The sequence below is a fragment of the Parambassis ranga genome, chromosome 22, assembly GCF_900634625.1.
Source record: "Parambassis ranga chromosome 22, fParRan2.1, whole genome shotgun sequence".
In the NCBI taxonomy this organism is placed as follows: domain Eukaryota; kingdom Metazoa; phylum Chordata; class Actinopteri; family Ambassidae; genus Parambassis; species Parambassis ranga.
Genome location: NC_041042.1, coordinates 3,242,969 through 3,266,985, shown reverse-complemented (window position 1 = coordinate 3,266,985; position 24,017 = coordinate 3,242,969). Strand labels below are relative to the sequence as shown.

At 43.4% G+C, this 24,017-nt stretch overlaps 4 protein-coding genes across 7 annotated transcripts in view; 1 reads left to right on the top strand and 3 right to left on the bottom strand.

The window, feature by feature from the left end:
- The window catches only part of alms1 (ALMS1 centrosome and basal body associated protein), a 44,347-nt gene extending 43,841 nt beyond the window's left edge, over positions 1-506 (bottom strand). The window contains exon 1 of the mRNA XM_028394948.1: positions 426-506. The gene's annotated coding sequence lies outside the window, so the exon portion shown is untranslated. The remainder of the gene's footprint in view (positions 1-425) is intronic.
- A 71-nt stretch (positions 507-577) lies between these two features.
- On the top strand, positions 578-1,870 carry mrps26 (mitochondrial ribosomal protein S26). The gene is made up of 4 exons (XM_028394968.1): positions 578-950; positions 1,163-1,309; positions 1,421-1,544; positions 1,625-1,870. Exons 1-4 carry the CDS (start codon positions 727-729, stop codon positions 1,754-1,756), a joined length of 627 nt encoding a protein of 208 aa, XP_028250769.1. The 5' UTR covers positions 578-726; the 3' UTR covers positions 1,757-1,870.
- A 790-nt stretch (positions 1,871-2,660) lies between these two features.
- On the bottom strand, positions 2,661-16,784 carry loxl3b (lysyl oxidase-like 3b). Of its 3 annotated transcripts, XM_028394963.1 has the most exons (16): positions 16,558-16,784; positions 14,122-14,474; positions 13,771-13,934; positions 12,520-12,740; positions 10,944-11,009; positions 9,642-9,698; positions 8,788-8,995; positions 8,518-8,698; positions 6,684-6,838; positions 6,017-6,187; positions 4,337-4,496; positions 3,997-4,240; positions 3,804-3,919; positions 3,600-3,736; positions 3,360-3,471; positions 2,661-3,202 (listed from the first exon to the last, which is right to left on the bottom strand). In XM_028394963.1, the coding sequence occupies exons 2-16, from the start codon at positions 14,462-14,464 to the stop codon at positions 3,129-3,131; spliced, it is 2,409 nt and encodes an 802-aa protein (XP_028250764.1). In that variant the 5' UTR covers positions 14,465-14,474; positions 16,558-16,784; the 3' UTR covers positions 2,661-3,128. The 3 variants fall into 3 exon arrangements, with proteins under 3 accessions (XP_028250764.1, XP_028250762.1, XP_028250763.1); XM_028394961.1 differs by lacking the exons at positions 9,642-9,698; positions 10,944-11,009; XM_028394962.1 differs by lacking the exons at positions 6,017-6,187; positions 9,642-9,698; positions 10,944-11,009 and adding an exon at positions 5,045-5,200.
- Positions 16,785-19,203: 2,419 nt separating this feature from the next.
- Positions 19,204-23,776, bottom strand: pank2 (pantothenate kinase 2). 2 transcript variants are annotated; one of them, XM_028395076.1, is made up of 7 exons: positions 23,371-23,776; positions 22,545-22,897; positions 21,910-22,163; positions 21,282-21,458; positions 20,953-21,076; positions 20,490-20,615; positions 19,204-20,407 (listed from the first exon to the last, which is right to left on the bottom strand). In XM_028395076.1, the coding sequence occupies exons 1-7, from the start codon at positions 23,588-23,590 to the stop codon at positions 20,357-20,359; spliced, it is 1,305 nt and encodes a 434-aa protein (XP_028250877.1). In that variant the 5' UTR covers positions 23,591-23,776; the 3' UTR covers positions 19,204-20,356. The 2 variants fall into 2 exon arrangements, with proteins under 2 accessions (XP_028250877.1, XP_028250878.1); XM_028395077.1 differs by having other exon boundaries at positions 21,315-21,458.
- Between the last annotated feature and the right edge of the window lie 241 nt (positions 23,777-24,017).

Sequence of the window (24,017 nt, the reverse complement as noted above, 5' to 3'; positions counted from 1 at the left end):
AAATCAGGACATTGTGTGCAAAAAAATCTGTTTATCCCTGAAATATCATGTTTTTTTGGATTAATGACAAACAGTTAAGCTACTCCAGACTTGGAAAGGACGAAAAGCTGCCAGCAAATTGACCATACATTAGTTTCTCTAGATATAAATACATATAAAATACATAACAAGTGATATTCACATTCACAACAAGTCAAGTTTTAGTGTTTATGGCCTCTGGTGCAGTGCATGGTGGTGATTATCAATCAGTTTGATCGATATCTATATAATAATATTTGATCTGTCCCGTTACGGACACAGGAAACAGAAAACTGTGTTGATACAATTAACTTGTGACTTTGACTAATTAAAAATCTAAATATTTTTAACTGTACAAAACATACTAATGTAGCAAAATTGAGAAGGGTAAGACTACTAAAACTTACCGTTTGAAACGTTTTGGTTTTAAAAAGTTTGGCACAGTAAAGTGACATTTATTTGATGTTTTTGTCAGATTAATACCTTGATAGCATCCTTTGCTAACCTGCAGATGACGCTAGCGTGCATGTGTCTTTGCTAATCACTTCCGGCGGGTCAGAGGGCATCAAAATGGCCGCCGTCATATGTGGATAACATTTCTGTCTCAATGTTAAATTACAACGCAGCTTTCTAACCTTAAATGTCTCAATTAACGGTTTATAATTAGCGAATACGATTCTGCACTTGTTTCGATACCTCGACGCCGACATGTTCCAGGTAATCGGCGGGAGGAGCGTCCTCCAGGCGGCCCGACTCCTTGCTCCCAGCAGAGCCGTGCTCGTGGAAGCTGTCCGCGGACGAAAGTCGCGTACCGATCCGGTAGCCAAGTCCAAAGAGGGGCGAATCAAAGTGCCTCCACCCGTGGATCCGGTGGAGATGGTGGTGCTAAAGGAGAGATACACGGAGTACCAGCTGATCATGAGGGCGCTCCGGTACGTGATAGGAATAAATGCTGCAGCCAAATCTGAATATTTGTTTTATTCTTGTATAAATTTAATTATTTTAGGTTTAACCGGTTGAATTACTTTTCTTCCTGTTTCATCTCATGCATATAGTTGCGTGATCTTACTGCAGAGATCCTCTATATGAGTTTGTAACAGGTCTGATGTTATAATAATCATCTGTTTCCTTCTGTGTGAGACAGTCTGGAGTTTAAAGAGGAGGTGTTGCGGAAGAAGTATGAGGAGGAGACGGGGTCCCAGGCTGAGGAGAGGGCGAGGCAGGACGCGGAGCAGCATCGTGCCCTGATGGCCTGGAATGACCAGGAAAACCTCCGCCTGCTCAAAGCCAGGTAAGAAAACATGTTGTGCATTTTTAGGGTCTCATATTGATGAATGTATGTATGTGTGAATGTGTATAAAAGAAGATTTTGAGAAGCTCAACTTGTATTTTTTTTTTTTAGAATCCTGAGGGTCCAACAGGAGGAAGAAGAAGCTCAACAGAAGAAGCTGGAAGAGATCCTTCAGCGTAAACGGGAAGAGCAGGAGCGCCTCGAGGAGAAGGAGAGGGAGGTTTTACAGCTGCAGGTATGAAGAAACAAAAATGTTTTTAAAATTTCCATCACACATTTGATTCTACGCTGACGTTTCCTTTTCCCTTCCTACAGGAGGACGTAAAGAACTTCGTCACCCTGGAGAACTTGGACCAGCGAATTGAGGAGGCTCTGGACAATCCAAAGAACTACAACTTTGCTATTAACAAAAGCGGCAAAGTTGTCAAACAGACAGTGCTGCAGTGAACTGTGAGGACATGAGCAGAAACAGACAAACACAGGGCCAGGACGGGGATCTGAGCATTTACACAACTGCTACTACTCATGATGTGTCAAGTAAATTAATGTGACTCGAGAATTCTTCGGTTTCTTTCCTTCACTTGTGCTTTTTCAATATCAGCCCACTAGGTGGCGCCGTGTGGAGCTGCTGTGGGTTATTATTTGGGTGGGGGGGTGTTAAGAGGACCTTTGTAATCCTCTTCTGTCAGGTCGGAGTGTGCAGGTGGACGGGATGATGGTCAGAGGTAAAGACCGCAGGAGGAAATTACAGCAGCTTAAGTGAAGAGAACAAGATATTTAAACTCGGGCTGTGTTCTTTGTTTGTTTGGTAAAAGGTTAAAAAACTTCATGACATATTAGTAATTCATTTTACACTGATTTTAAAGCCACTTTTCTGCCAATTTGACATAAAATTAGTCAAATTATGAACATACAATGATTTTATCTTCATATTTCTGTTTGATATTGCTGTAAATTGAATATTTTGACAATTTATGTGTTGGTATTTTACAAATCAAGACATTTACGAGCCTTATTAGGAAAGTGCGATGGACGTTTTCCTTCATTTTATTGATATTTTGTCAGTTTCTGGCTGCAAAAAGTACAAGTGTCAAAACAGGTGAGTGCTAATGCTGACTTACCAAAGCCGGTGTAATGCTGTGCATATGGTTAATGTGATTGGGAAGAGAGGTTAATGGGATTGTTCATTCATGGCAGTGAAGACTGGGATTAGCAGTGGATTGAGATTAACTCTCTGTTTGGCAGCTAGTCTCGCAACAGAAGACAGATTAATCACAATTCCTCTGTGTTTTTTTATTGATGCAGTGAGTGTGATTACATCAGCACACATGCAGCAAATCATCAGGGTAGTTGTAGTTTATTTGTTTTCCCATAAAAATCTTATGTTTTGACCCTAAAAGACGAAAATACACAGACTAAAGCTTCAAACTGGTCCCAAAGCACATCAAATTTACAATCCTGCTTTTTTATTGGCAATAAATACATTCACAAAAGACCATAACTGTGGAGGCGAGCGAGTTATGATGTGATTTTGGTTGAATTATATCTCCAGTAGGATGAGTTGGACTAAAAAAACACAGTAAAAAAAACAGAAACATTCAATAGCAGGCTGTATGTGTGTCATACTCTATTGTAAATGTAACATACACCACTTGAATATTCAAGTATAATACATCAGATATACAACACATTGACCAGAGGTAAAGTAAATCTGGCTTCTTAAATGACTACAAATATGGTGGGGATCTGTTTCAGCACCTTTTTTGTGTCTTTCTTCCTGTGCTTGTGAGGTGTATGTGTATTCATTCAGCCCTTTTGATTAAGAAATCTTGTTGTTCAGCTGCCCGGGGTATTTCTCAAACCTCCTCTCTGCCTCCTCGCTGAACGCATCACCTGCAGGAGATGGAGACCAGTCAATGAAGCAGCCAAAAAGTCAGGTTTTTGGGTGCCCAGCTCTCTTCTGGTCCCAAAACAGCAGACTAGGCAGTCCTGTTGCATGATCTAATTTTCTCCAAAAGCTTAACTGTGTTAATATGTTTTGACGGCTTACCTGTGTGGCAGTTATGCAGCCAGATCCGATGCCCGTCATATTTGCAGTTGCACCTCATGGCGTTGTTAGTGAAGTCGCTCTCAGCCACTTCATGATTAGGATTGATGACGACCTGAGGAGGTGGAACATGTCTTTTTGTGAGTAGATGTTACTGAGGATGTGGCCAAACTTTATATTGTGTAGGAAAAGCTGCTCCTCCTGTACAGCGGTGGATGTAAATGGCGGTGTACACAGACTCACCTGCATAATGTAGTTTCCAGGCTTGACGTCTGTGATGTCAATCCACTGGCAGTCGATGTCGTGGCGGTACAGATCCCAGCAGCCCACAGTGATGCCCTGATCGCCAAAGTTGGCACACTCGTAGCGTTTAGAAACACCTGAAGATCATTTCTGTGCATTAGTTATTAAAAACAAACATATTTATCTCTCTGCAGTTTCACTCACCCTCCTGGCAGTCTGTGTCCTCCAGGCAGAAACTGGCTTTGTGTCCCTCGGCCACTTTGGTGCCGTTGGAGTTCAGCAGATCATAGTGGGTGAAAATGTCCATGCTGTGGTAGTGGCTATAACAAAACACGTAGAAAAGGTGAATCCAGAGTGTATTTTTAATGAGAGCAAAGCAGACATAACTTCTTCTTACCCATGACAGGCATGCCAGACCCATGAGTGCCTGCCAGCCTTGGGCTTGAAGTCAGCCCGTCCGATGTTGTGGATCTGGGAGGAGAAGCGGAGCAGACGTCGGTGCCCGTACGGCCAGTTGGCCTTGGCAGCAGATTTAGACAGGCAGTCCTCCTCTGCGGCGCAGTACAACATGTGCAGAGGACGGTCCTCGATGTAAACCGTCTGCTGCACCAGAGAAGCGTTCAGGACCAGATCCGAAGCAGCTGAACGCACAGGCAGAAGCACACCGAGCACGTCAGTTACCTTCTCACCTCCTGTTTTTATTTTGATTTGTGTCAGTCTGTGTTGTTGCTACTCACTCTCTGAGCAGATGACTCCCGCTGCAAACTTTGCGGCTGCTTTCTGGCAGCTGACGGTTTTGTGATGCTGACACTGACTCAGAGCCATCTCGTTTCCCGCGCACCTCACTCCGCTCATCACCATCTCTGTCACGTTACTGCTGTCCCAGTACCAGGTTTCCTTACAGGGCGAGTTGACAATAACAGACACGCAAAGAAAACAAACACGGTGCACACATCAAGACTTTATCATTCACACATGCTGCTCTGAAAAACACATGCTGGTGACTCACTGTTTGGCTGCTGAGTGAGGACACAGTGTAAGTGAGTGATTCAGTAATTGCAGTGTTACTTTAAGGTCTCTCAGTTTCAGGCCACTTTAAACTAATCACACACTTTTCTTTATATATTTTCCAAAACATATTCTACTTTAAAAACACAGAAGAACTATAACTGCATCTTGACTTCCCCTCAGCCTTAATTCTACTTTAGACAATGAGTCACCACATTGGCCACAGAGTGCTGCCCTTTAACTGTGGCATGTGGGTAAAGAAATGGAAGCCTTTAATCTCTTTAACAAACGAGTTTTTTCCGGACTCAGAATGGGCTCATTTCAGTATTTTTTGTGCTATTTATGAGTGTGGTGTCATAGTGCATTTCCAGTTTCTCTGCATAAAAAAAAAATATATTTGTTAAATTCCTCTCTTAAGACTTTGGTCCTATACTTACAGTGATGGCATGCATGGAGTAGCCGAGCCCTAGCTGCCTGCAAACCACCATGGCTTCCCTTGTGGTCCAGCCTGTGCTGCACACTGTGCCCCACTTGGACCCAACCTGAACCTCCACTCGGCCCTCATAAGTGCTCCGGCCGCCCACTATCCGGATCTGTAGAAACGTTCCTGCTGGGAGTCAGTGAGGGGACACACTTCCTGTCCTATCTCTGAACTGTCTGGGCTAAAGAAAACTGCTTGAGTTTGTATACACAGACCTAAGGGCCAGTGGAAAATGTTGTGTTGTGAAGCAGCAGCAGAGTGGTTAGTCTCAGCGAGGCTTCCAGATGAAGTCACCGCCCGGGTTTTGGTGGTAAGTGGTTTTGGGTTTGATTAAAAACTTCTCAGATTAGAAAGACGCATCTACTTCATATGGAAATTATAAAATGCTGTCATATTTTGATGCATGTTCATTATAAACTGCAGATTCTATTTAGCATTATAGCAACCTTTGAGTGATGTATTTGTCAAATACTGTCAACAAATTGGAACATACATGCTCAGATGTTGAAAATGCTCAGTGACCAGCTCAGAACATTACACTGCACTGTGTGTCTGGGATGAATTAAGCTCCTCAGTTGCCTTTGCAGACGCAGCGTCTGCCAGAGCTGCATCACAGAAACAGACAACTGGCTGGGATTTATAAATAAGGGTGACAGTCTTGGTCCTCAGACACATCAGAGGAACATGGAAAGAGAGGCGGGCTGCACGTCCTAAACTCTTACATGACCTGAGCAGCAGAGGTCTGTGGGTTCTACTTGTGTTTATTTGTGCTGTTTAATTACGCTGCTCCCTCCCTTCATTCAGAGGTGAAGTTTTAATGCTACCACTGGGTGTAAATGACAGCATATTATATTCGCATATGTCCTCTATACCAAAGGTCAACCCTGTTCTCTCAGAACGTTGTCTTCAGTTGGTGTTAATAACCTACTTGCAGGCCCTGGTTAGCGTAGCCCAAGCCCAGCTGTCTGCAGGCCACCATGGCCTCCTTGGTGCTCCAGCTCTCTCCACAGATCAGACCCCAGCTTTGCGTCCCATTAGAGTCTGAGTTCAGCACCTCCACTCGGCCCTCATAGCGGGTCCGGCCGCCTGTGAGCCGGACCTATGAGGGATCAGGGTTAGGAAAGCAGAGCATAGATACACAAGAGCCTGTCGTCTGTGTGTATCAACAGGACACATGGGGGAGTATACTCTGGTAAAATACTGTACAACCAGAAATACTCCATGTTAAAGGTCACTGTTGTCAGAAAAAAGCATTTTTAAACATAAACAATCTTTTTTAGTATTTTTTTTTTACACACTATGAATTGCAAAAGTCTGTTTTTCAACAATTTAACCAATAAAATATAAAAAAATATAAAAGACAAAATGTGTTTTTGTGACAACAGTCAAGAGGAATTAATGGTTCACTACACGTGAGATTTCTGTGCATAATTGCACCTATTATTGCCTTTAAATCTCACGTCCTTGTGCAAAGATGGTTATAGCAGAAAGTTCTGATAAATAGACAAAATGATGAAAGCTTAGCTTATTTTCCAAAAGTAAATGTATACAACAACACACAATAAAACATTTCAGTGAGGAGGTTCAGGTCTGACCGAGTTCTCGAGGCCCATGTAGGGCACGTTGCAGCGGACAGCGGCGTCCTCCATGTGCTGACAGTCCTCAGATGTGATGTTTTTGAAGGGGCAGTTCCAGATGGACCTCTCCACACCGACGCACTTCACCTCGTTCATGTAGACTGGACCCATTCCTGGACAGAAGTAACACAATTACACTGATGGTTTTGTCAGGCAGGATGTTATCATAATTCATGTTCATGAACGCATATATATATATATATATATATATATATATATATATATATAATATCTGGAATTCCTTAAACGGTCTCTGACCAAATACGTGCTCTGAATCCTTTCACTTTGCTCTATTTCTGTCTTTGTGTGAAAAGTTTCCTCTCCACCAAAAGCAGAAACAGGCAGCCTTTTGAGGGGGGAAGTTCTCGGAAACGCAGGCCAGGGATGTGAGCGTACATTATAATTTTTTTTACCACGGAGGAAGTTGGGCGAGGAGATTCGTTTGAGGAGACAGCGTACCTGCTCTGTGCTCGGACTGACGTTAGACCACCACCTGGCTGAGTTAGCCCAAGAAACATTCCTGAATGTCAGTGAAGTCGGAAACATGGCGTGCTGAAGGAATCCCTTTCACAGAGATTACATAATGCAGTCACCTTGTGGTGCAGTGATGGAGTGAGACGTGGGAGCGTGAAGGGTGTGACTGATGGATAACATGCATGCTCAGAAAACACGAGCTAAGTTTCCAGGATTACAGAATAAATGCAGGACTCAGGACCTTTGGGTCTATTTCCTACAGTAACATATACAATAACTTATGGTAATACAGTTCATCTAGTCGCCACTAGAGGCTGACCCTAAAAGCAAGTCTACAGCAAATTGCTGTAGGTCAACTCCATCCTACTGAGCTTCAAAGGTTCATCCATCGTTATTTACAGTCTATGATCCAAAGACTCCAGCATGAAGTTATACAGCTAGTGACAGCTGGTATAAGTGGGCTAGTGGGGCTAAGCCCTCCATACGTTATGCAATAAAGATGAGAAAATTGCCTAAATAACATACAAAAGATTGTTATAAGTTTAGGTTTAAAGTGGAACAGCAACAAATACTTCAAAGAACAACAGAATATCTCGAAATTGGCTAATTGTATGCAGTCCGAGCGCATCTACTCTGCTCTTACTTAGTTTCCGGGTGTAAATGATTGACAGGTATCATGTCCCGCCCTCGCAATTAACTGTCCATTCAGGCCAAACTCAGCAGCTCATATATATATATATATATATATATATATATGAGAGAGAGAGAGAATGAGTGAATGTTATTTCTACTTTAAGTAGCTATTCTGTTCTAGCTGTAATTTATTTGTTAGCCCACCCAATCAATTTCACCACCATCCACCACTACCTACACCCCCAGTGAAATGTGGACTCCAGGTGGATCAGACCCCTGCTGAACTTCTTAAACTGGTCCCCTTATTATCACATGAAATGGTCTGTATCCTAGCTGGAATAACAGTCTTTGCTTCTAAAAACAGAGCTACTTGAATCAATGTCAAGAATGTAGGCAGGAATTTAGTGCACAATTTTTTCCATTATTGTAGTAAACTCGCATTTTTCTGCACAGCATTCCTTTGCTTATTAAAAAGCTCCAAATGAAGGATCCCTGCAGGAATGTTGACAGCAGATTATCAGGTGAAGAGATGACCTGAGAGATTAGAGAGGCGGGGGATAGACAGCTGGTGACTGAAGGCCTCTTTGAACACATCCTGCCTCAGGGGACAGTTAAGTGAGCCTTTAATAGCCAGATACACTGTGCCTAAAACAGTCACATAAAACATCTCCGTATTGGTCCTCACCTTGTCCCATGCGGGCACCGGTGAGAGCCTCCTTGGCGCTGCCAAATCCGAGCTCCCTGCAGACAACGCTGGCTGACAGCAGGTTCCAGCGGTCATCACACACAGTCCCCCACTCGTTGTTTTTAAGCACTTCCACTCGGCCCTCTCCCAGCTTGGCACCACCCTTCAGCCTCACATTATTCTGAAAAACAAAGACAAAAAAAAAACAAAATCCATCCTCACTTCATGAAAGTTTAGTCGCTTTAATTAACCTGCTAAACTGGACCTTACCGCAATTTTAACTTTTTTTTTCAAACCACTGTTTTCCATGAACATCGGCCCCGGCATGCAGCTGATAACAGCCGGCATGCCTCCCGCGCAGGACGATGTGGTGTTTGGCCTGCTGAACTCCAAGGGACAGGCAGCCAGGTGGACCTCCGTGCCCGTACAGGCCACTGAGTGAATGTGGAAGTGGTTCTTCTGACGCTCCAAAAACAACCTGAGGGGAACAGAGACGAGCAGGGCAGCAACCGAGTGAGTGAATAGAGGAGTCAGTTAAATTTACAGCATTTAAGTTACATATTTACAACATGATCACTTGAATAAATTGATAAGTCACATGACAAACAAACTATGAATATAACATGGCTAGTTTACAGGAAGCTTAGCAACGACAAAAATTCAGTCCCACTTCAGAGCGTACAAACAACAACAACCACACTGTGGTAGCTCAACAAGCTGCTGCCAGTACTTCCTCACAGAATCCACACACAGATTAAAGTTAGCGTCGTCTCAGAGATTTCACTGCACTCTTCTATTTTTTTTAACATGCATTTATAAACAGATTAGCATGTTAAAAAGTCAGCTTCAAAGTCAGAGGCTAACTATGCTACATTGCACTAACTTTATGCCAATTCTACAAGTATCTGAAAGCTAGCTTGAGCTATCTCACTTCACTATATGAATTGATGAATTGTTTTTTTTTTTTGGTTACGTTTCTAACCTAATAACACGTTACACCAGATTGTCTAATCCCCCCTGATTTTATTTTTTAAAAACATCATTTTGTTAGTGAGTCTGTGGTTAGCAGCGTGTGTGTGTGTGGGTCTTAAATCCACACACTGGATTATTTGTCCTCAGATTACCTTTTGCCAGGGCTGCTCTGTTTAGATTTAGAGTTAGCGTTAGCTTGAGATGTCTGCCTGCAAGGTAAACATGGGTTAGACTGCAACACTGAAGAGGAGGGGAAAAAATGAGGTGACAAATGATCATGACAAATGTTACATGATGTTAAAAACTCAGAAGGATGCATCTTACTCAACACAGCAGCACTATTTACTAGTTTTACTATAAAGTACTAGCCAAGCAGATTTGTTAATTCAGACACATCCTTGACATTTTAATATGTTTGACAGACAAAAAAATCACAACACATATTGTTAGTGCTACTCTAATTTTAGCTGTAGATTCGGCCAATGTAAACCTCTAGTTTACACATTTATATTTTAATATTGTATGGCATTGCTTTATGTTTGGATGCACATAAAGTGTACATGTGTCAGTTTCCAGTAGGTCTGATAACCACACATGCTCTCTCTTGGTGGGTTCTTAAACTCAGAAGGCTTCAAATAAAAGTTGGACTTACACAGTCTGTGATGAAACAGAATCCATTAGTATCTGCAATTACATAACATCAGGTATCTGGAGGAGCGTTTTGGTTTGACTTATTTCTGGAGATAATCTCAGCAATTCAAACAAAAATAATTCCTGCATAGACCAGCAGAAATAAATAATATAATAAATACTTTTTTTAGTTTTTTGGGTGGATGCCCCTTTCAGATATGCATTCATTTTCTTTTAATCTGACAGCATCTGGCAACAAGGAATGACTGAGAGGTCCTGGTGTCACTAGTATCCCTAAATGATGTAACGCTAAAGAGGCCTTGTGTAACGACTGCTATTCACATGCACTATGAATTCTTTGCAGATTTGTTATTATTATATGGACTCTGGAGACCGGTGCCTGCTGCTCTTCCAGTTTAAGAACCCAGAAGGAAAAGAGACTTCCTCCAAAAAGCATGCCATAACAATGAGGAATGGGATTTCCAGCTGTGGTGTTAGAATGAAAAAAATTAGTCTCTGATCACTGACACTGCACAGACTGACAACGTCTGTCCAATAAAAAAAAATCAATTGAATCAAAAATAGAAGTGATTAGGTGTCAGTCTCAATCTGTGCTGTGTCAGCAGTGTAACAAAAAAGAAATGAGAAGCAAAGAGGTGGACCTCCACACAGTGCAACCTTGAGTTTAACCCATTCACATCATACTAATAGGACATTTAGAGAGCAGGAAACAGGAGTTATTTTCTAACCCAACAGGAAACCCACTGTCAAAACTACAGCACGCAGACAGAAGGTGAACGGTGGGTTTTCCCGCATCAGTGTACCTTCCACGGGCTGAAACATTAACCTTTGGCCTGGAGACCCTCTCAGCTGCTCGCTTTTTCAGACGTCTGCAACAGTGAGACAGCCAGATTCCATCACACACAGAAGAGAAACACACACAAGCGCCTTTAAGGTACCAGTGTGGTGAGTAACATTTTTGACATTCCCAAAGTTTTCTGATTGTAGATCAAGTTACCTGAAATCACAGTTACAGTATCTGTCACTTATTAACTAGTTTGACATAGTGAGTTAGTTGATATTAAAATGGTCAAATATGATGTCATTCTGCACTTGTGAACTTCATCATATAAACCCCCTTTTCCTCGGCTCCAACCCCACACCAATCCCCAGCGCCTGAGATTTCACACACGCCTGAGAGAAAACACACACATTTCCCCTCATACTACTGTGAACCATCTGCAGGGGATGAATAAACGCCCTCAGATGGAGCACAGCCAGGAATGTGTGCAGTCATACTGGAAGCACAAAGTGGGAAAGTGGAGGTCTGAGAATCACAATATATATAGTGTCACTTTTCAACAGAGAGAATGTAAAGAAGGTGAAATATGACCATCCGAAAGAAAAACAAAAACATCCTCTGGTAGTTGGGATAGGAGGAGAACAGTCAGAGACTCGTAAGAACTCTTCTGGCAGAGGGTGGAGAACGTCTGCACACAGTCCCCTCTCATGACCACAGCAGTTGCTATAATGTTCTGTCTTCAACAAACAAAGATTAGGATCTTGCTTGTGGTTTTGCAAAGTGTAGCCACCTTGCTTTACAGACTGAAACCGTGGGAACGAGGCTGCAGACACCTTCAGAGAGGATTGCCACTGTTACAGTACAGTGAACCAAACTTTGTTCCAGCGTTAAATTAAATCAACCACAGTTTTTGCCTCTTAAAAATGTTTTTGAATCAACATCGTTATGCACCATTAATGATGCAGCCTAGACATGGTGACCCTGTTTTGTAACGTCTAAGCTTAACTAGTTGTGTTTTAATGACCGTCCACCACCCCTCCTACTCCCAGACATGTATTTTTGCAACTTTATACCATCGGCAAGGAAAAATGGCTGATTGGTGTGTGTGTGCACCATGGATATGTAAAACTGATGGCCGCTTCCGCCCATTGCACAAAAGTGAGCCTAAAACATCTGGTCCATGGGCACTGCCATGTTGGAAAATCTTAGAAGCAGGGTCTGTGAGGTGGAGGTCAAGAGGTGAAGCCACAGAGATGCTGTTCAGCCCAAAATACTCCCTCTTTTTTTTAACCCAAAAAATGATACTATAAAAAGGACCAACCGGACGATTGACTCCATGCATGGAACATAGACCCAGGAACACCCATGTGCCTTTGGTGTCTATAGCAGCAAGTTATTCATATGAACATAGCAGATTTGACAGCAAGGAGCTAGCACCGACGAAGGCATGTACGACCTGTGCTAGCATGAGAGGTAATAACTCTCCAAACCAGCAGGTGGCAGTAATCAGTATTTATAATGTAAAAAGCTGAAACATTTGAGCTCCTGAATCACACAGATAAGTTGCTTCTCCATCGCATGTGGAGCAATTCACTCACTTGTAGAAGTTCTTGTTGACTTTCCTCTCATGCGGGAATCCCAGCATGCCACAGATCACACGGGTGTTTTTGACCGTCCATCCTACGTCACAGACCTGTGCCCATCCGTCTTTGTATTTCACCTCCACCACACCCTCCGTGATGGGCAGCTTCTTTTTGGCCATGGCGACCACAGGCCGAAGTCGCACCTCCTCCACTTTGTGCTCTTCATCAACGTGTGCCTAGTGGACCAGAAAAAAAAGTCTGTAGGCGTCTGCTTCCATGTTCATATCTGTTTTAGAGTTCAGTATGACAGACTACACACTGAGTCACAGTAACAGAGAGTGATTTCAGGTCAAATCCTCTCACTTATGAGCGGCAAACATGACTATCTCTGATTGCCAGCTATGCTCTGACTCACTTCCGCTGTGGTTTATTTGGAAAAGAAATTATCTGTCTGTGGTGTCAGAAAGTCTGGACGCCACATTTAACCAAGCAGCAGAGTGGTTATGTATCTGAAAGTCCTCCCACTTACTCTGCAACAGACACACCTCATCCAATCATTCCAGCTGAGGTCTGTGCAGACGAGTCACCACACTAACCTTGTTCACCTTGGACCACTTGGCTGTGCAAACGCACAACATCAAAGAGCACAAATGGAAACCGGTGACCAGCTGGAAACATCTCAGTCAGTGACCTGTCTGACTGTGTCCTCCTCAGTTTAGAAAACCTTCACACTGGCTGAACCAGCATTTCCAGGTGAGAATACATGACTGCAAAAACTGTCTGGAGCTGAGGTGCTGGAGGTCAAACTGGATTAATATCAAGAAGTCCTTTTATTTATATGATTACACAATTGTTTTATTTTACTGGGAAATTGCCCTGACTTTGTCTATAATGTCCTATAAAGCCAAAAATGCCATAATACAAGCGTTTTACTTGTCGGCCAGGAACCTCTGAAAGCTACAGGTGAGAGAGTTTTGGGCTGAATTGTCCACTTAAGCTCATTCCTTTCCACTAGCTGCTTCAGTTTAAAGTGTCCAGGTGGTCCAGAGTCCATTACAGCAGTGAACAAAACACTTGGGGAGGCTACACATGGTGTAGCGGAGCTAATCAGCGCCATGTGTGCAGCAGCTGCTGGTGGAGTTGCACTGAGATGTTTACCATGTGGCCTACAGAGTCTCTAATCTGCACAGAAGTGAAGTGTTTATGAAGGTTTGACAGCTTTTCGAATGAGGCCGCATTCACCACAGCAGCATTACAGAAACTCACATCAATGACGTTTGAGTCCACGAAGCCGGGAATTTTCTCATCTTTGCACACGACTCCAGCATCTTCATCGTGGGTGCAGTCACTGTTGCCCCAGCCACGAGACTTACAGAACTCGATGCTCTTCTCACCTCCGTTGCACAGCACGTTGTCCAGCCAGATTTTACCTGCAGAGAGGCAGCAGACTGTCAGCGAGGCTCCAGTACACCAGTGTAGTATTTACTCTGAGCACAGGAAAGGTGGGGACTTCCAACTATAACTGCCAAAGTTTAGCCTGTTAAGCTGGATATTTCCAAATATTTGAGTGTCCGTAATCTAATTTAAACCCTTTTATTTTGAATGCCCAACTTTCACCTTGGCCTTTTCCGTATTTGGCGCTGTGTGTCCATCCTGTGGCCGACACAAAGCCCAGCTGGCGGCAGAGCACGTGGGCGTTGGCTATGGAGAAGTCGTCATCACAGATGGTTCCCCACTCTCCCTTGTAGAACAGCTCTACCCGGCCCTCGTTGTGTTTTCGAGGGTATCCGGACAGCCTGACTTTTAGTCGCTGCGTCTGGGGTGGTGAGGACGCTGTGGGTGTGGGTGTGGGCGTGGGCGTGGCTGAGTTTGGTGGCGTGGTCTGGGTCAAACAGCAGGGCAACCACAAGCCAAACAGAAAGCTGAATGCTAACTGCAGTCTGCGTCGTGACATTTCCATTATATTTAAGCTGCACATAAAGACAAGGAAAGGAACAAAGAACAGAATCAGAGTGTGAAAATGTCTTTTATGGAAAAAGGGTTCTATTTGATTTTTCAAAAAATAGGAATAAGTCAGCTTTTTTTGGTGAACTTGGGCGACTAGTGTGATTTAATGGGAGACATTGACCCTAAAACTGTAACCCTGCACATGAGGGTGGTGTTCCATTGCTGTTCAGACTCCTTAGACAGTCTGTGCAGGCCTGTGGATCCATACAAGGAATGATCAGAGTAACATATTTACATGTTAGAGTGGAACTGAAAGCATGCTCAGCATATGGAAGAGGGATTGATGTAAGGGTGTAGAGCTGCTGCAGCAGTTTGATTCAAACCATCTGGTCAGTGCTGACTGGATTCTGATGTGTGTGTGTGTGTGTGTGTGTGTGTTTGCCTCGTTGACTAATCAAAAAGGCCAAATGAATGTTTAAATCAGCTATGTGCATTTTTCCAGTCAATCCCATGTTATGGTACAATAAGCAGCTCTGCTAGGTGGTGCTCTCTGCATATAGGCCTGCTATTGATAACTTTAGAGCCTCACTCCTTTAGCGAGTGAGTATGTGGGGGGTGGGGTGGTGCGGGGGGACACAAATACAGTAGTGTGATGTGTTTGTACAGAAACCACAAACTTAAGGTACCCGTTCCAAAACATGGTCTCCAACTGACTACACCATCTGAGTCCGATTTCACAGTGTGTGGAGGGACACACACGTGTACACGAAGCTGTGGTCGGCAGCAGCTTTTAAAGGCAGAGCCACTATGTCTGAGGACCCAAATGTTAAGCCTAATAATAATATTTAGCCAATTAACAGTAGTGGAGTGATCTAGTTTTAAGGATGAACTCAAACTGACCAAGAAAATCACAGAAAATAGAAGTAAAACGCTCCATCCTCACATCCTCACAGTTCATTTCGACTGCTTGAAATACAGAATATCTCATTTTTTGGCATAAACAGATTAAGTCCTCTTGCAGTTTAATCTTTATCTTCTATTATAAACATTTTTACAGATTGCTACTGTACGTGCTCCTTTTCCATACACACATGTTTATTGTTTATTGTTTCATCTGTCTGGCTGTGTTGGTGCATTGACAGGCTTTCTGAGCAGCAAAGTCAGCATGTGAAAAAGCCTAGGGTCTATAAAAATAAGATCCAGATTGAGTTAAATGGGAGACAGGCACACAACAACCAAAAATCTAAATTAACCACAATAAAGATGTGCCTGTGTCTGATATTAATAGAAGCCAAACACTCTCTGTCTCGCTCTGTCTCTTCCTCTCTCAGCCCTCACCAAAAACCCTCCATACCAATGTGCTCATGGATCAGGTCTTGTGAAAGGCTCAAATCAACCAGGCAGGCAGCAGTTCTGTGTGGTCCAAAGTGTTTCCCTGCACACACATAAATACACACACACTACCACCAAAACTCTTAAGTCCCTAAATGCCTAATCAGGACCAGTGATGTTTAAGAAGACTGAGGAGGAAAAACAGATGATTTCTCTGCCTTGTTGCAACATGTTGTTGACCTCAGAGGAACCTGGTGAAACTTTATACCCCACACAGTCAAAGTGAGATGGATTTATGGATGGATGGTGAAAGAAAAAACAGAAACTAATAATTGGGCTCTGGTTAGAAAAGTAAAAACCTGCAGGATCGGGCAGAGAATTGGAATATGGAGCGGTTATATCCCATTTGCAGCTTATAAACTAGTAAATAAGTAGATGCAAAATTAGCAGCACCACTTTCTGAGTGTGTGTGTGTGTTTTGCTTTCTTAAAAGCTACAATCATGACTTCAGAACCAAACCTGGACCCAGCTCAGCCCATCACAGCAGGCAGCAGGATCTCTGTGAATGCACTTTTCTAACTCACTATTTATCTTTCCTGCTGCAACATTCCCCACATTCCCCGAGACACAGCGCACTGTGCAGCTTTAAGAGGTTTAATAGACTCCAAATACGTTGAAACTCTGCAAGCCTGTCCTGTAAGAAGCAAACTGTGCAACGTTTAATGCGTAAATTCACCTTATCTCTGCCCATAAAGGCTGATTAGTCACTCTTACCTTATAATGCCAGTATGAGGAGGTTATAACGGTTCCAGTGGAGAGGCAGGGAGCCGGTCTTATGACAGAAGTCCTAAAACTGAACCACCTAAGACAAAAGGATGATTAAAAACCCGCGGTACTTTGCTCTAACTCATCTTCTCCATCAAACACGCTTCCAGTTCACGGGGTAGCGGCTAATTACTGCTTTCAGCGTTATTGTCCGCAAATTGCCAGCTGTACAGCGCTCACTGAGGAAGAGGAGGAGGAGGAGGAAGAGGCTGCGCCACTGAAGGGGGCTGGATTCATTCCCTGGAAAGACACTAACTCTTTCATGGATGGTTCAGTCATCAGAGAGTCGGTTTGGAAACGCCAGAAAAAAACGTGAATTTACGCCAAGCTGTCCAGAAGAGAACGTGCAGGCTGAGGCGCGCAACGTGTCCACAGGAGATCCAAAGTGACCCAGCAGATTCTCTGACCGGATTTCTGACGAGACAGCGGTTCCCATACATAGTGACCCTAGACAAAATATACCCACCACCCCCCACCCAAACAAAAAACATGTTGGCACGGTGCGTAAAATGCGCATTCATAAGTTTCTTTAATGAAAATGCTCCTTTCATACCTTTAGTATTTAACGTCGTCCATCAGCTGTACTATGTAAGACCAGTTCCCCACAGAGCCATGCTCCTGTGATGTTGGCTTTCCCTGACAAATGAAGTATTTAGAATTTAAACTTCTTTCACTATGATACTGGTATAAACCAAGTTATGAAACTGACCGATGGTGAGTTTATTTGTTGCTGGATGGGCCTGCTCCTCTTTGGCCTGTATTGTGGAGGATTTCTCTTTTATGCAGTGGTGCCTATAAGGGCCTATTGAGACCATTACATAACGTCTCTTTTTGTATGTGCATATTTTTCTGAATCGCTTACCTGCATATGAATGTTATTCGTCTTAAAACATGGGTACACATTTAAGTGCTAATCTAATAAAAAGCATGCCAGCTGTCACAATGAGAACACACTTCAGCTTGTGCAATACAAACGGCACATAGACACAAACATATGAAGAGTTAATTTAATGGAGAAATTCAATAAGAAATCTGACTGAAAAAAAAGTAAAAAGTTTTCTTTGTAATGTACAAGCAAACAGTGGGAATACAACAGATTGTCTCATTTTAAAATCACATTGTTTTCTATGCAAAGACATGACAGGCACTTCATTTAAAATAATACAAAAAACCCATCATACGTATGTACTTTTGCAGACATAACCTCTACAGTAACTGAACGATTAGTCAAAACTCCTCATTAGGTAGTTTATGATTGATTGTGGTCCCAGAGATGGACTCATGGATGGACCGATGACTGAACAGAGGACCGTAGGATGGGACATGAGCCCATACTCATACTTGCAGGAATATTACAGAACCAACATGTAACTTCAATTCAAAATACTGAACATGCACCACTGAAACAGACAAAGTGGTTCGGTGCCAGTGCTCTGTTGGAGGGATGCATCAAGTTTCTGCGTTAAAAACAAGCTTAAAACAAAAAATAAAATGGGGGTATAATATTTATAACGCCCTCTAAAAGGACGTGTTGGCTCAAGGGCACATCAGCAGGGCAGATTTCTTTATACAGCATCACCAACTTTACAAGCAGAGGCTTAGATTTGGAAACACACCTTGACAGTGACATTTAAGGAAGAAAAAAAAAACACCTAAAAATGCATTCTGTAAGAGTAACTGTTGAATTTAAATGTATGTAAACATCCAGTGCAGAAAACTGTTAAAATCATATTATTATCCATTCACAAACTGTATTCAAATCCAATTAGACGACTAACACATGCTCACAGTAAGTGGTTATAAATGATTTGCAGTGTTCTACCTAACAAGAAAGTGCTTCTCTTTAAGGGTTGCTGCTTTTGGAGGGGCCGTTAGGTCACACCTAAACTCATTCATATCAGTCTTACATAGCCAGGAGGAGTATTTCCTCTCAGGCAGCCATGACAGGTCAAAGCCCATCATCAGAAACACAGGTCTTTTGGCCAACGGACTGGGGTCCAATCTTTGATCACAGATAGATTGATTATCGTGGTTTCTTGTAATAATAATAATGCATTGGTCTTATATTGCGCTTTTCTGCTCTGTTGGGCAGGCACTCAAAGCTATTCTTTCACACCACATTCACACAGTGGCAGTGGTAAGCTACCAGTGGTAACCACAGCTCCCCAGGGGGAGACTGACGGAGACGTGGCTGCCAAGGTGCGCCTACGGCCTCTCCGACCACCGCCGATTCATTCATACACTGCACTGGAGGCAATGCGGGTAAAGTGCCTGCCAAGGACACACAACAACGACTAGGGAGGAGCTGGGGTCGAACCGCTGACCTTCCGGTTATTGGACAACCCTGCTCACCACTGAGCCACTGCTGTAAGTAGTGCTGTAATCAACCAAAGAAAGTCTTGGTCGATTGAAGCCCTCAATTTTTTACTACAAATGGGAGGGGGTACCTGTGTGCGCGTACCCGTGACGGTGTGTGTATCGCTCCTCTGCTTCCTGACTACAGTGGGGAAGTTGAAGCAATAAAGTCGGCTCTGACAGCGTTTTGATTCACATGATTCACCCTCATCTAGTGATATCAGCACAAAACCTGTGGAGGAATATTTAGACAATTTTTGTTATATGTTATAATATTTACAGACATCATGTCTCTCTGCACATGTCCTGCACAGAGCGACACTTATTTAACATCCAGCCTGGTCTGGGTATGTCTGAGCATGCTGCCGCTGCTGCGAGCGTGTGCGCCTACAATTTATTAAGACTAAAACATTGAAATACGTCAGTGTTCATGTGCTTAAAACGGGTGGGGCAGCCTGTTTGTAGTCGAGCTGTGACGGACAGACACTTTATTGATCCGCGAGGGGAAATTCAGGATGCAAACGTTTTCCTGTTGTCTATTTTCATGAAACGCTGCCACACTGCAGATGTCTCTGACATGGTAGAGGAGGACTGACTTAAATGGCACGGTCAAAACTAAATAAATATTCAGCCACCGGCCGGGTAAGCTTCCATCAATCTGTCTCTAGTGGGTCGGGATAAACCAAAGTAGTGAAAACAAGGGGGTTGTTCAAAGATCGACTGTTACCTGTGAAACGGGTGCTCCGAAAACACCCCCATTAGCACTTGGTACATTCCTCCTGATAATATTACGCTACAAAAACTCGACCAATCAGAATTTTGGTTGAGCCAGAACCTGTCGACCAATAAATTGACCAGTCGACTGGGAGATTACAGCCTTAGTTTCTTTGCATCAAATGTGACGATTCTATACATCTATGGACATTTACCAATTTACAGATGTTTGCACTCTACATATAAACAAAGATAAATGATGCTTTCCACCTGGTACCCAAGTTGGGTTAAAAAAAAAAAAAAAAACAATTAAAAAGACAAGCAAATATTTGGCCCAGAACCTGATGCCCACTGAAGGGTAAACACAGTCGAAACAAGATGACCTGATGACAAGTACTTTTTCAATGACTTATTTCAGGCAACCCTGGTGAATTTCTTTGAGATGTTTCAGACCAAATCAAGCCCTGCACACGATAACTTTTAACAGATATGATTTTTAAGCAGGAACTCATGTGGAAAAACTTTCACCACTTTCCAAGTGCGTACCGTTCACTACTTAAGGTGTACCAATACCTGGCAGGTGGTGGTCAGTGTAACATCCCACTGTACAATCTATTCTGAACAGTCTAAAGTGCAAACGCTCTTTGCAGCAGATTGACAGGTACTTCAATGGGATAGATTAGGATGGATGCAGAAGCTCCAACAGGGCCCCGACTGCACCAAAGTAACCCTAGAAAAACAACAACAAGGAGTAAAACTTTAGAAATCACTGTGCCTGTTATTTCTGGTCTCTGAGGGGTAGAGATGCTCACCTCATGCCGCAGAAAGAGTGCTTTGAGCTGGCCTTTGGACCAGTATTCCATGGCATAAGCCAATAGCTTCATAGAGAGGGTGTTCACTCTCAGGAAGTTCCCGACAAACACCACCCTTTCAATGTTCTGAAGAAAAAAAATAGAACGGGGATAAAATAAGACAAAAATATTGATGTTTTAGAGCAGCCATTTTCACACATAATATAGTGCGACGTTCCACCATCATCATCATGAAACAAAGCATCTTGTTGATTACTGCAGAGTGCTTGAGTAGTTTCTCTCCTCTACGCCTTCATAGCCCTGTACAATGCTGCTTGATCAAGACGCCACAAGGCAGCACCGTAAAGAGGCTGAACGCAAAGAGGAAACAGCCGGCAGGAAAGACGAGGGGAACACCGGCCTGCACAAATATTCTGATCATGACCACTTTTATGCTGCAACTCATTCATCTTTAGCTACTAACCTCATTGAGTGCACACATTCTGGTGATGGAGCCGATGTTGTTGGTGATGGTGACCAGCGTTGCCCTGGCCAGGTCCTCTTTGGACACAGACTCCCTCTTTTCTTTGGACATCATGTTGCCAAAACTACCAAATCAAGACAGCAGTCATCTTCAGAAGGGGCAGCAATGTGACAGAGGATTTCAAAAGGACAGAGTAATTCAGAGTTTCTTGTCTAAGACAACAACATAAAATGAATTAACTTTAAAACTACACATTACTTATGCTGGAATCCTACACAGACAAGTGTGTGACCACCTGTAAGAACAAAAGAAGCAGCTGTAAACCGCACCTTGAGGCCACAGCCCAGCCAGGCAGTCCAAACCTCTCATAGTCTCCTCCGTAGATGTCCCGAACCAGCTTGTCCACACGGGTGCTCTCCCCCTGAGAAGCCATTTCTAGGGCTTCCTCGAAAGTGGAGCAGCCAGTCAGCAGGCAGCACAGGCCCAGGAAGGTCCCACCACCGAGGCTGTCGACACATACACACAGTAAAACCAGTCAAAATTCCAGACATTTGAAACCATTACATGCCAATTTAGTGTCTAATTTAGGGTTCAAAATTACAGATAAAAACAAAGATTAACCACTTCAAAAAAAGATTATGGACTCCTAATCCATGTACACTAGTGCTTCGTTCTCAGCAAGCATTCATGGGTCCCTTTCAAAGCCACCAGACAAAGAAACCACATGTGAAAACAAAGAGATGTGGGCAGAGTAGGAGGAGAGGGAAAAAACCTACTAAAATAACAAAACCCTCAGTTCAGCTATATTTACACCACAGTTGACAAAGAAAGTGGTGAGGTAACAACTTAAAAACTACAAATAATCTGAGAAAAACAGACTACATGTATGAACATGCACCTTTTTTTGTTTTTAAATAGATTTTTATTGGAAAGTAGAAAAAGCAAACCAGTATTTACCTGGTCCCAGTGACTCGTTTGTAGTTGTTCTTAGAGTAGACGGCCAGGATGCTGACCCCAGACCCTATGTTGACCAGCAGCAGAGGATACGGGTTCTCCAGTGTATAGGGCTTCTGGATGCAGCGATCAGGGTCTGTGGGGTTTTCAAAGTAGTAGCACTCTGACAGGCCACTGGACACCACCGAGTCGATGTAAAGCACTCCCCGAATCAAACAGTCCAGCTCGTCTAGCTTGTGAAGCTGCAGGTCCGCCATCTTTTTTTTGTTGTTGTTGTTGTTGTTGAGGGGGGGGGGGGAAGAGAACATGGATAAAATCATCAGTAAGAGGATGTGGCCAGGAGAGGACAGAGACAGGAAATTAGAGGAGGAGGAGGGAATGTAAGGGAGGGTTAGAAAACAGGAACTTTCAATACAACTGAACATAAAAATCACATGTCTGCATCTTCTTGTGGCCACAAATCACTGCTTTATTCTTGCCCTAACTATCAGGAATCTGAGTAATTGCACATCTCTCAGCTTGCTCACAGTACTACATGTTTTATCTACCTCTATTTAAAGCAAACATCAGTGCTACAACCGTGCATTAAGCTTCTGTCTTCTCTCCTGTAAAAGCAAACAGAACAACTGCAGACCCACCGTGCGGAAATCAGACTCAAACTTGTACGCGCCTCCTCCTGTGGCGCAGAGGGTGGTGTGGAGGCTGGAGAAATGCTTGTTGCGGCCCATCTGCAAGAAGGCTGGGAGGTCGTGCGTAGGGAAGCGGATGAAGTGCAGGTTGCCTGTCCTGCCGCAGAGCGTCAGGTCCTGCAGCTCCAGGTGCACGTCCCTGATGCCAGTTTTGCCATAGGCGGTGTTGGAGGTCAGGTAGCGCCGGATGCTCTTTAGATTCTCCACCTCTTCCTGCTCCTCCTCTGCTGTGATGTCTTTTGGTTCAAAGTATACAAGCTTCACCAGAGTCCCTCCAATGTCCATTCCAAACCAGGGGAATGCTGCAACGTGTGAGATAATAAACAGAAAGCTGTTCAGTGTAATTTAGAAATAAAATGTCATAATCATTAATGATAATATTTCATGCATCTACAATATGTTGATGCTTAGTGACAGTGGGGGTCCATGGAGCTGATGCTGGCCAGCATAATGGCAAGCAGCTTCATCCTTTGAAGAAACAGTACAGTGTGTACCGCGAACGCCATCTTGTTGCAAAATAAGAGTCTGGCTATTTACTGCCACTAAAGCTCTACGATATTACAATGAAAGGCCAAATTAAATTAGACGTCTGTTTCAGTGTTATTTAGCAATCATTCCGATCGATTTTTCAGCAATTTATGCTTATTTTTCTTTTCAAATCTGTGTTAATATTTGTGTGGGAACGCCTTTTTTTATATATATATATCTTGTATACATGCAGCAGTCTCCTCGCCAGTAAATACACTAATCCCAAGCTAGTAATGTCAACACCTACGCGGCCTGGTTTTCTTCATCGAGTCGTGCCGATGCCTCGTTGTCGAGTTGGAGGTCCGCCGGTCGGATGTGGCTCTTCCTGCGGGCGCGGCTGCCTCATTGTTGGGCTCGTTTCTGAAATGACCAGGCGGCGTCTCGTTGTTGGACCGCAGCTGCTTCGAGGGCGTTTCGTCTTCGTCGATACTATTATCGTCTTCGCGCTGGTGGCCATTAAACGCCATTGAAATGACGACTAATTAACTACATATATGGTACAACTTCAGATTAATTAAACCATTAAACGTTAATGGTTTATGAGGACAATGAAGTCCGGGGCGTAAGAGGCTAGCTAATTAGCCAGCTAAGTAGCTAGCTGTGTTGTCTTCAGTACGGCGGGGCTACATGTCCTTTTTATGTTCGCTGTCAAGCCTGTGGTGGGCGGGGCTAATGCGTGACCGACAGACGCCGGTGTTGTGCCAAAAAGTGATCGTCTGCCAAAAAGTGATTTCCGTCGCGGGAGCGCGCACGGCGCCTTTTTTTTCAAAAAATTATTATAGTTATAGTTAATTATTATAGTTTTTCAAATATTAAGCAATTTCGGCGTCGTCTACCAAATGTATCTCCTCCTACAAATCTACAAATTTCAAGCTACAGACTCCAGTTTAGTCT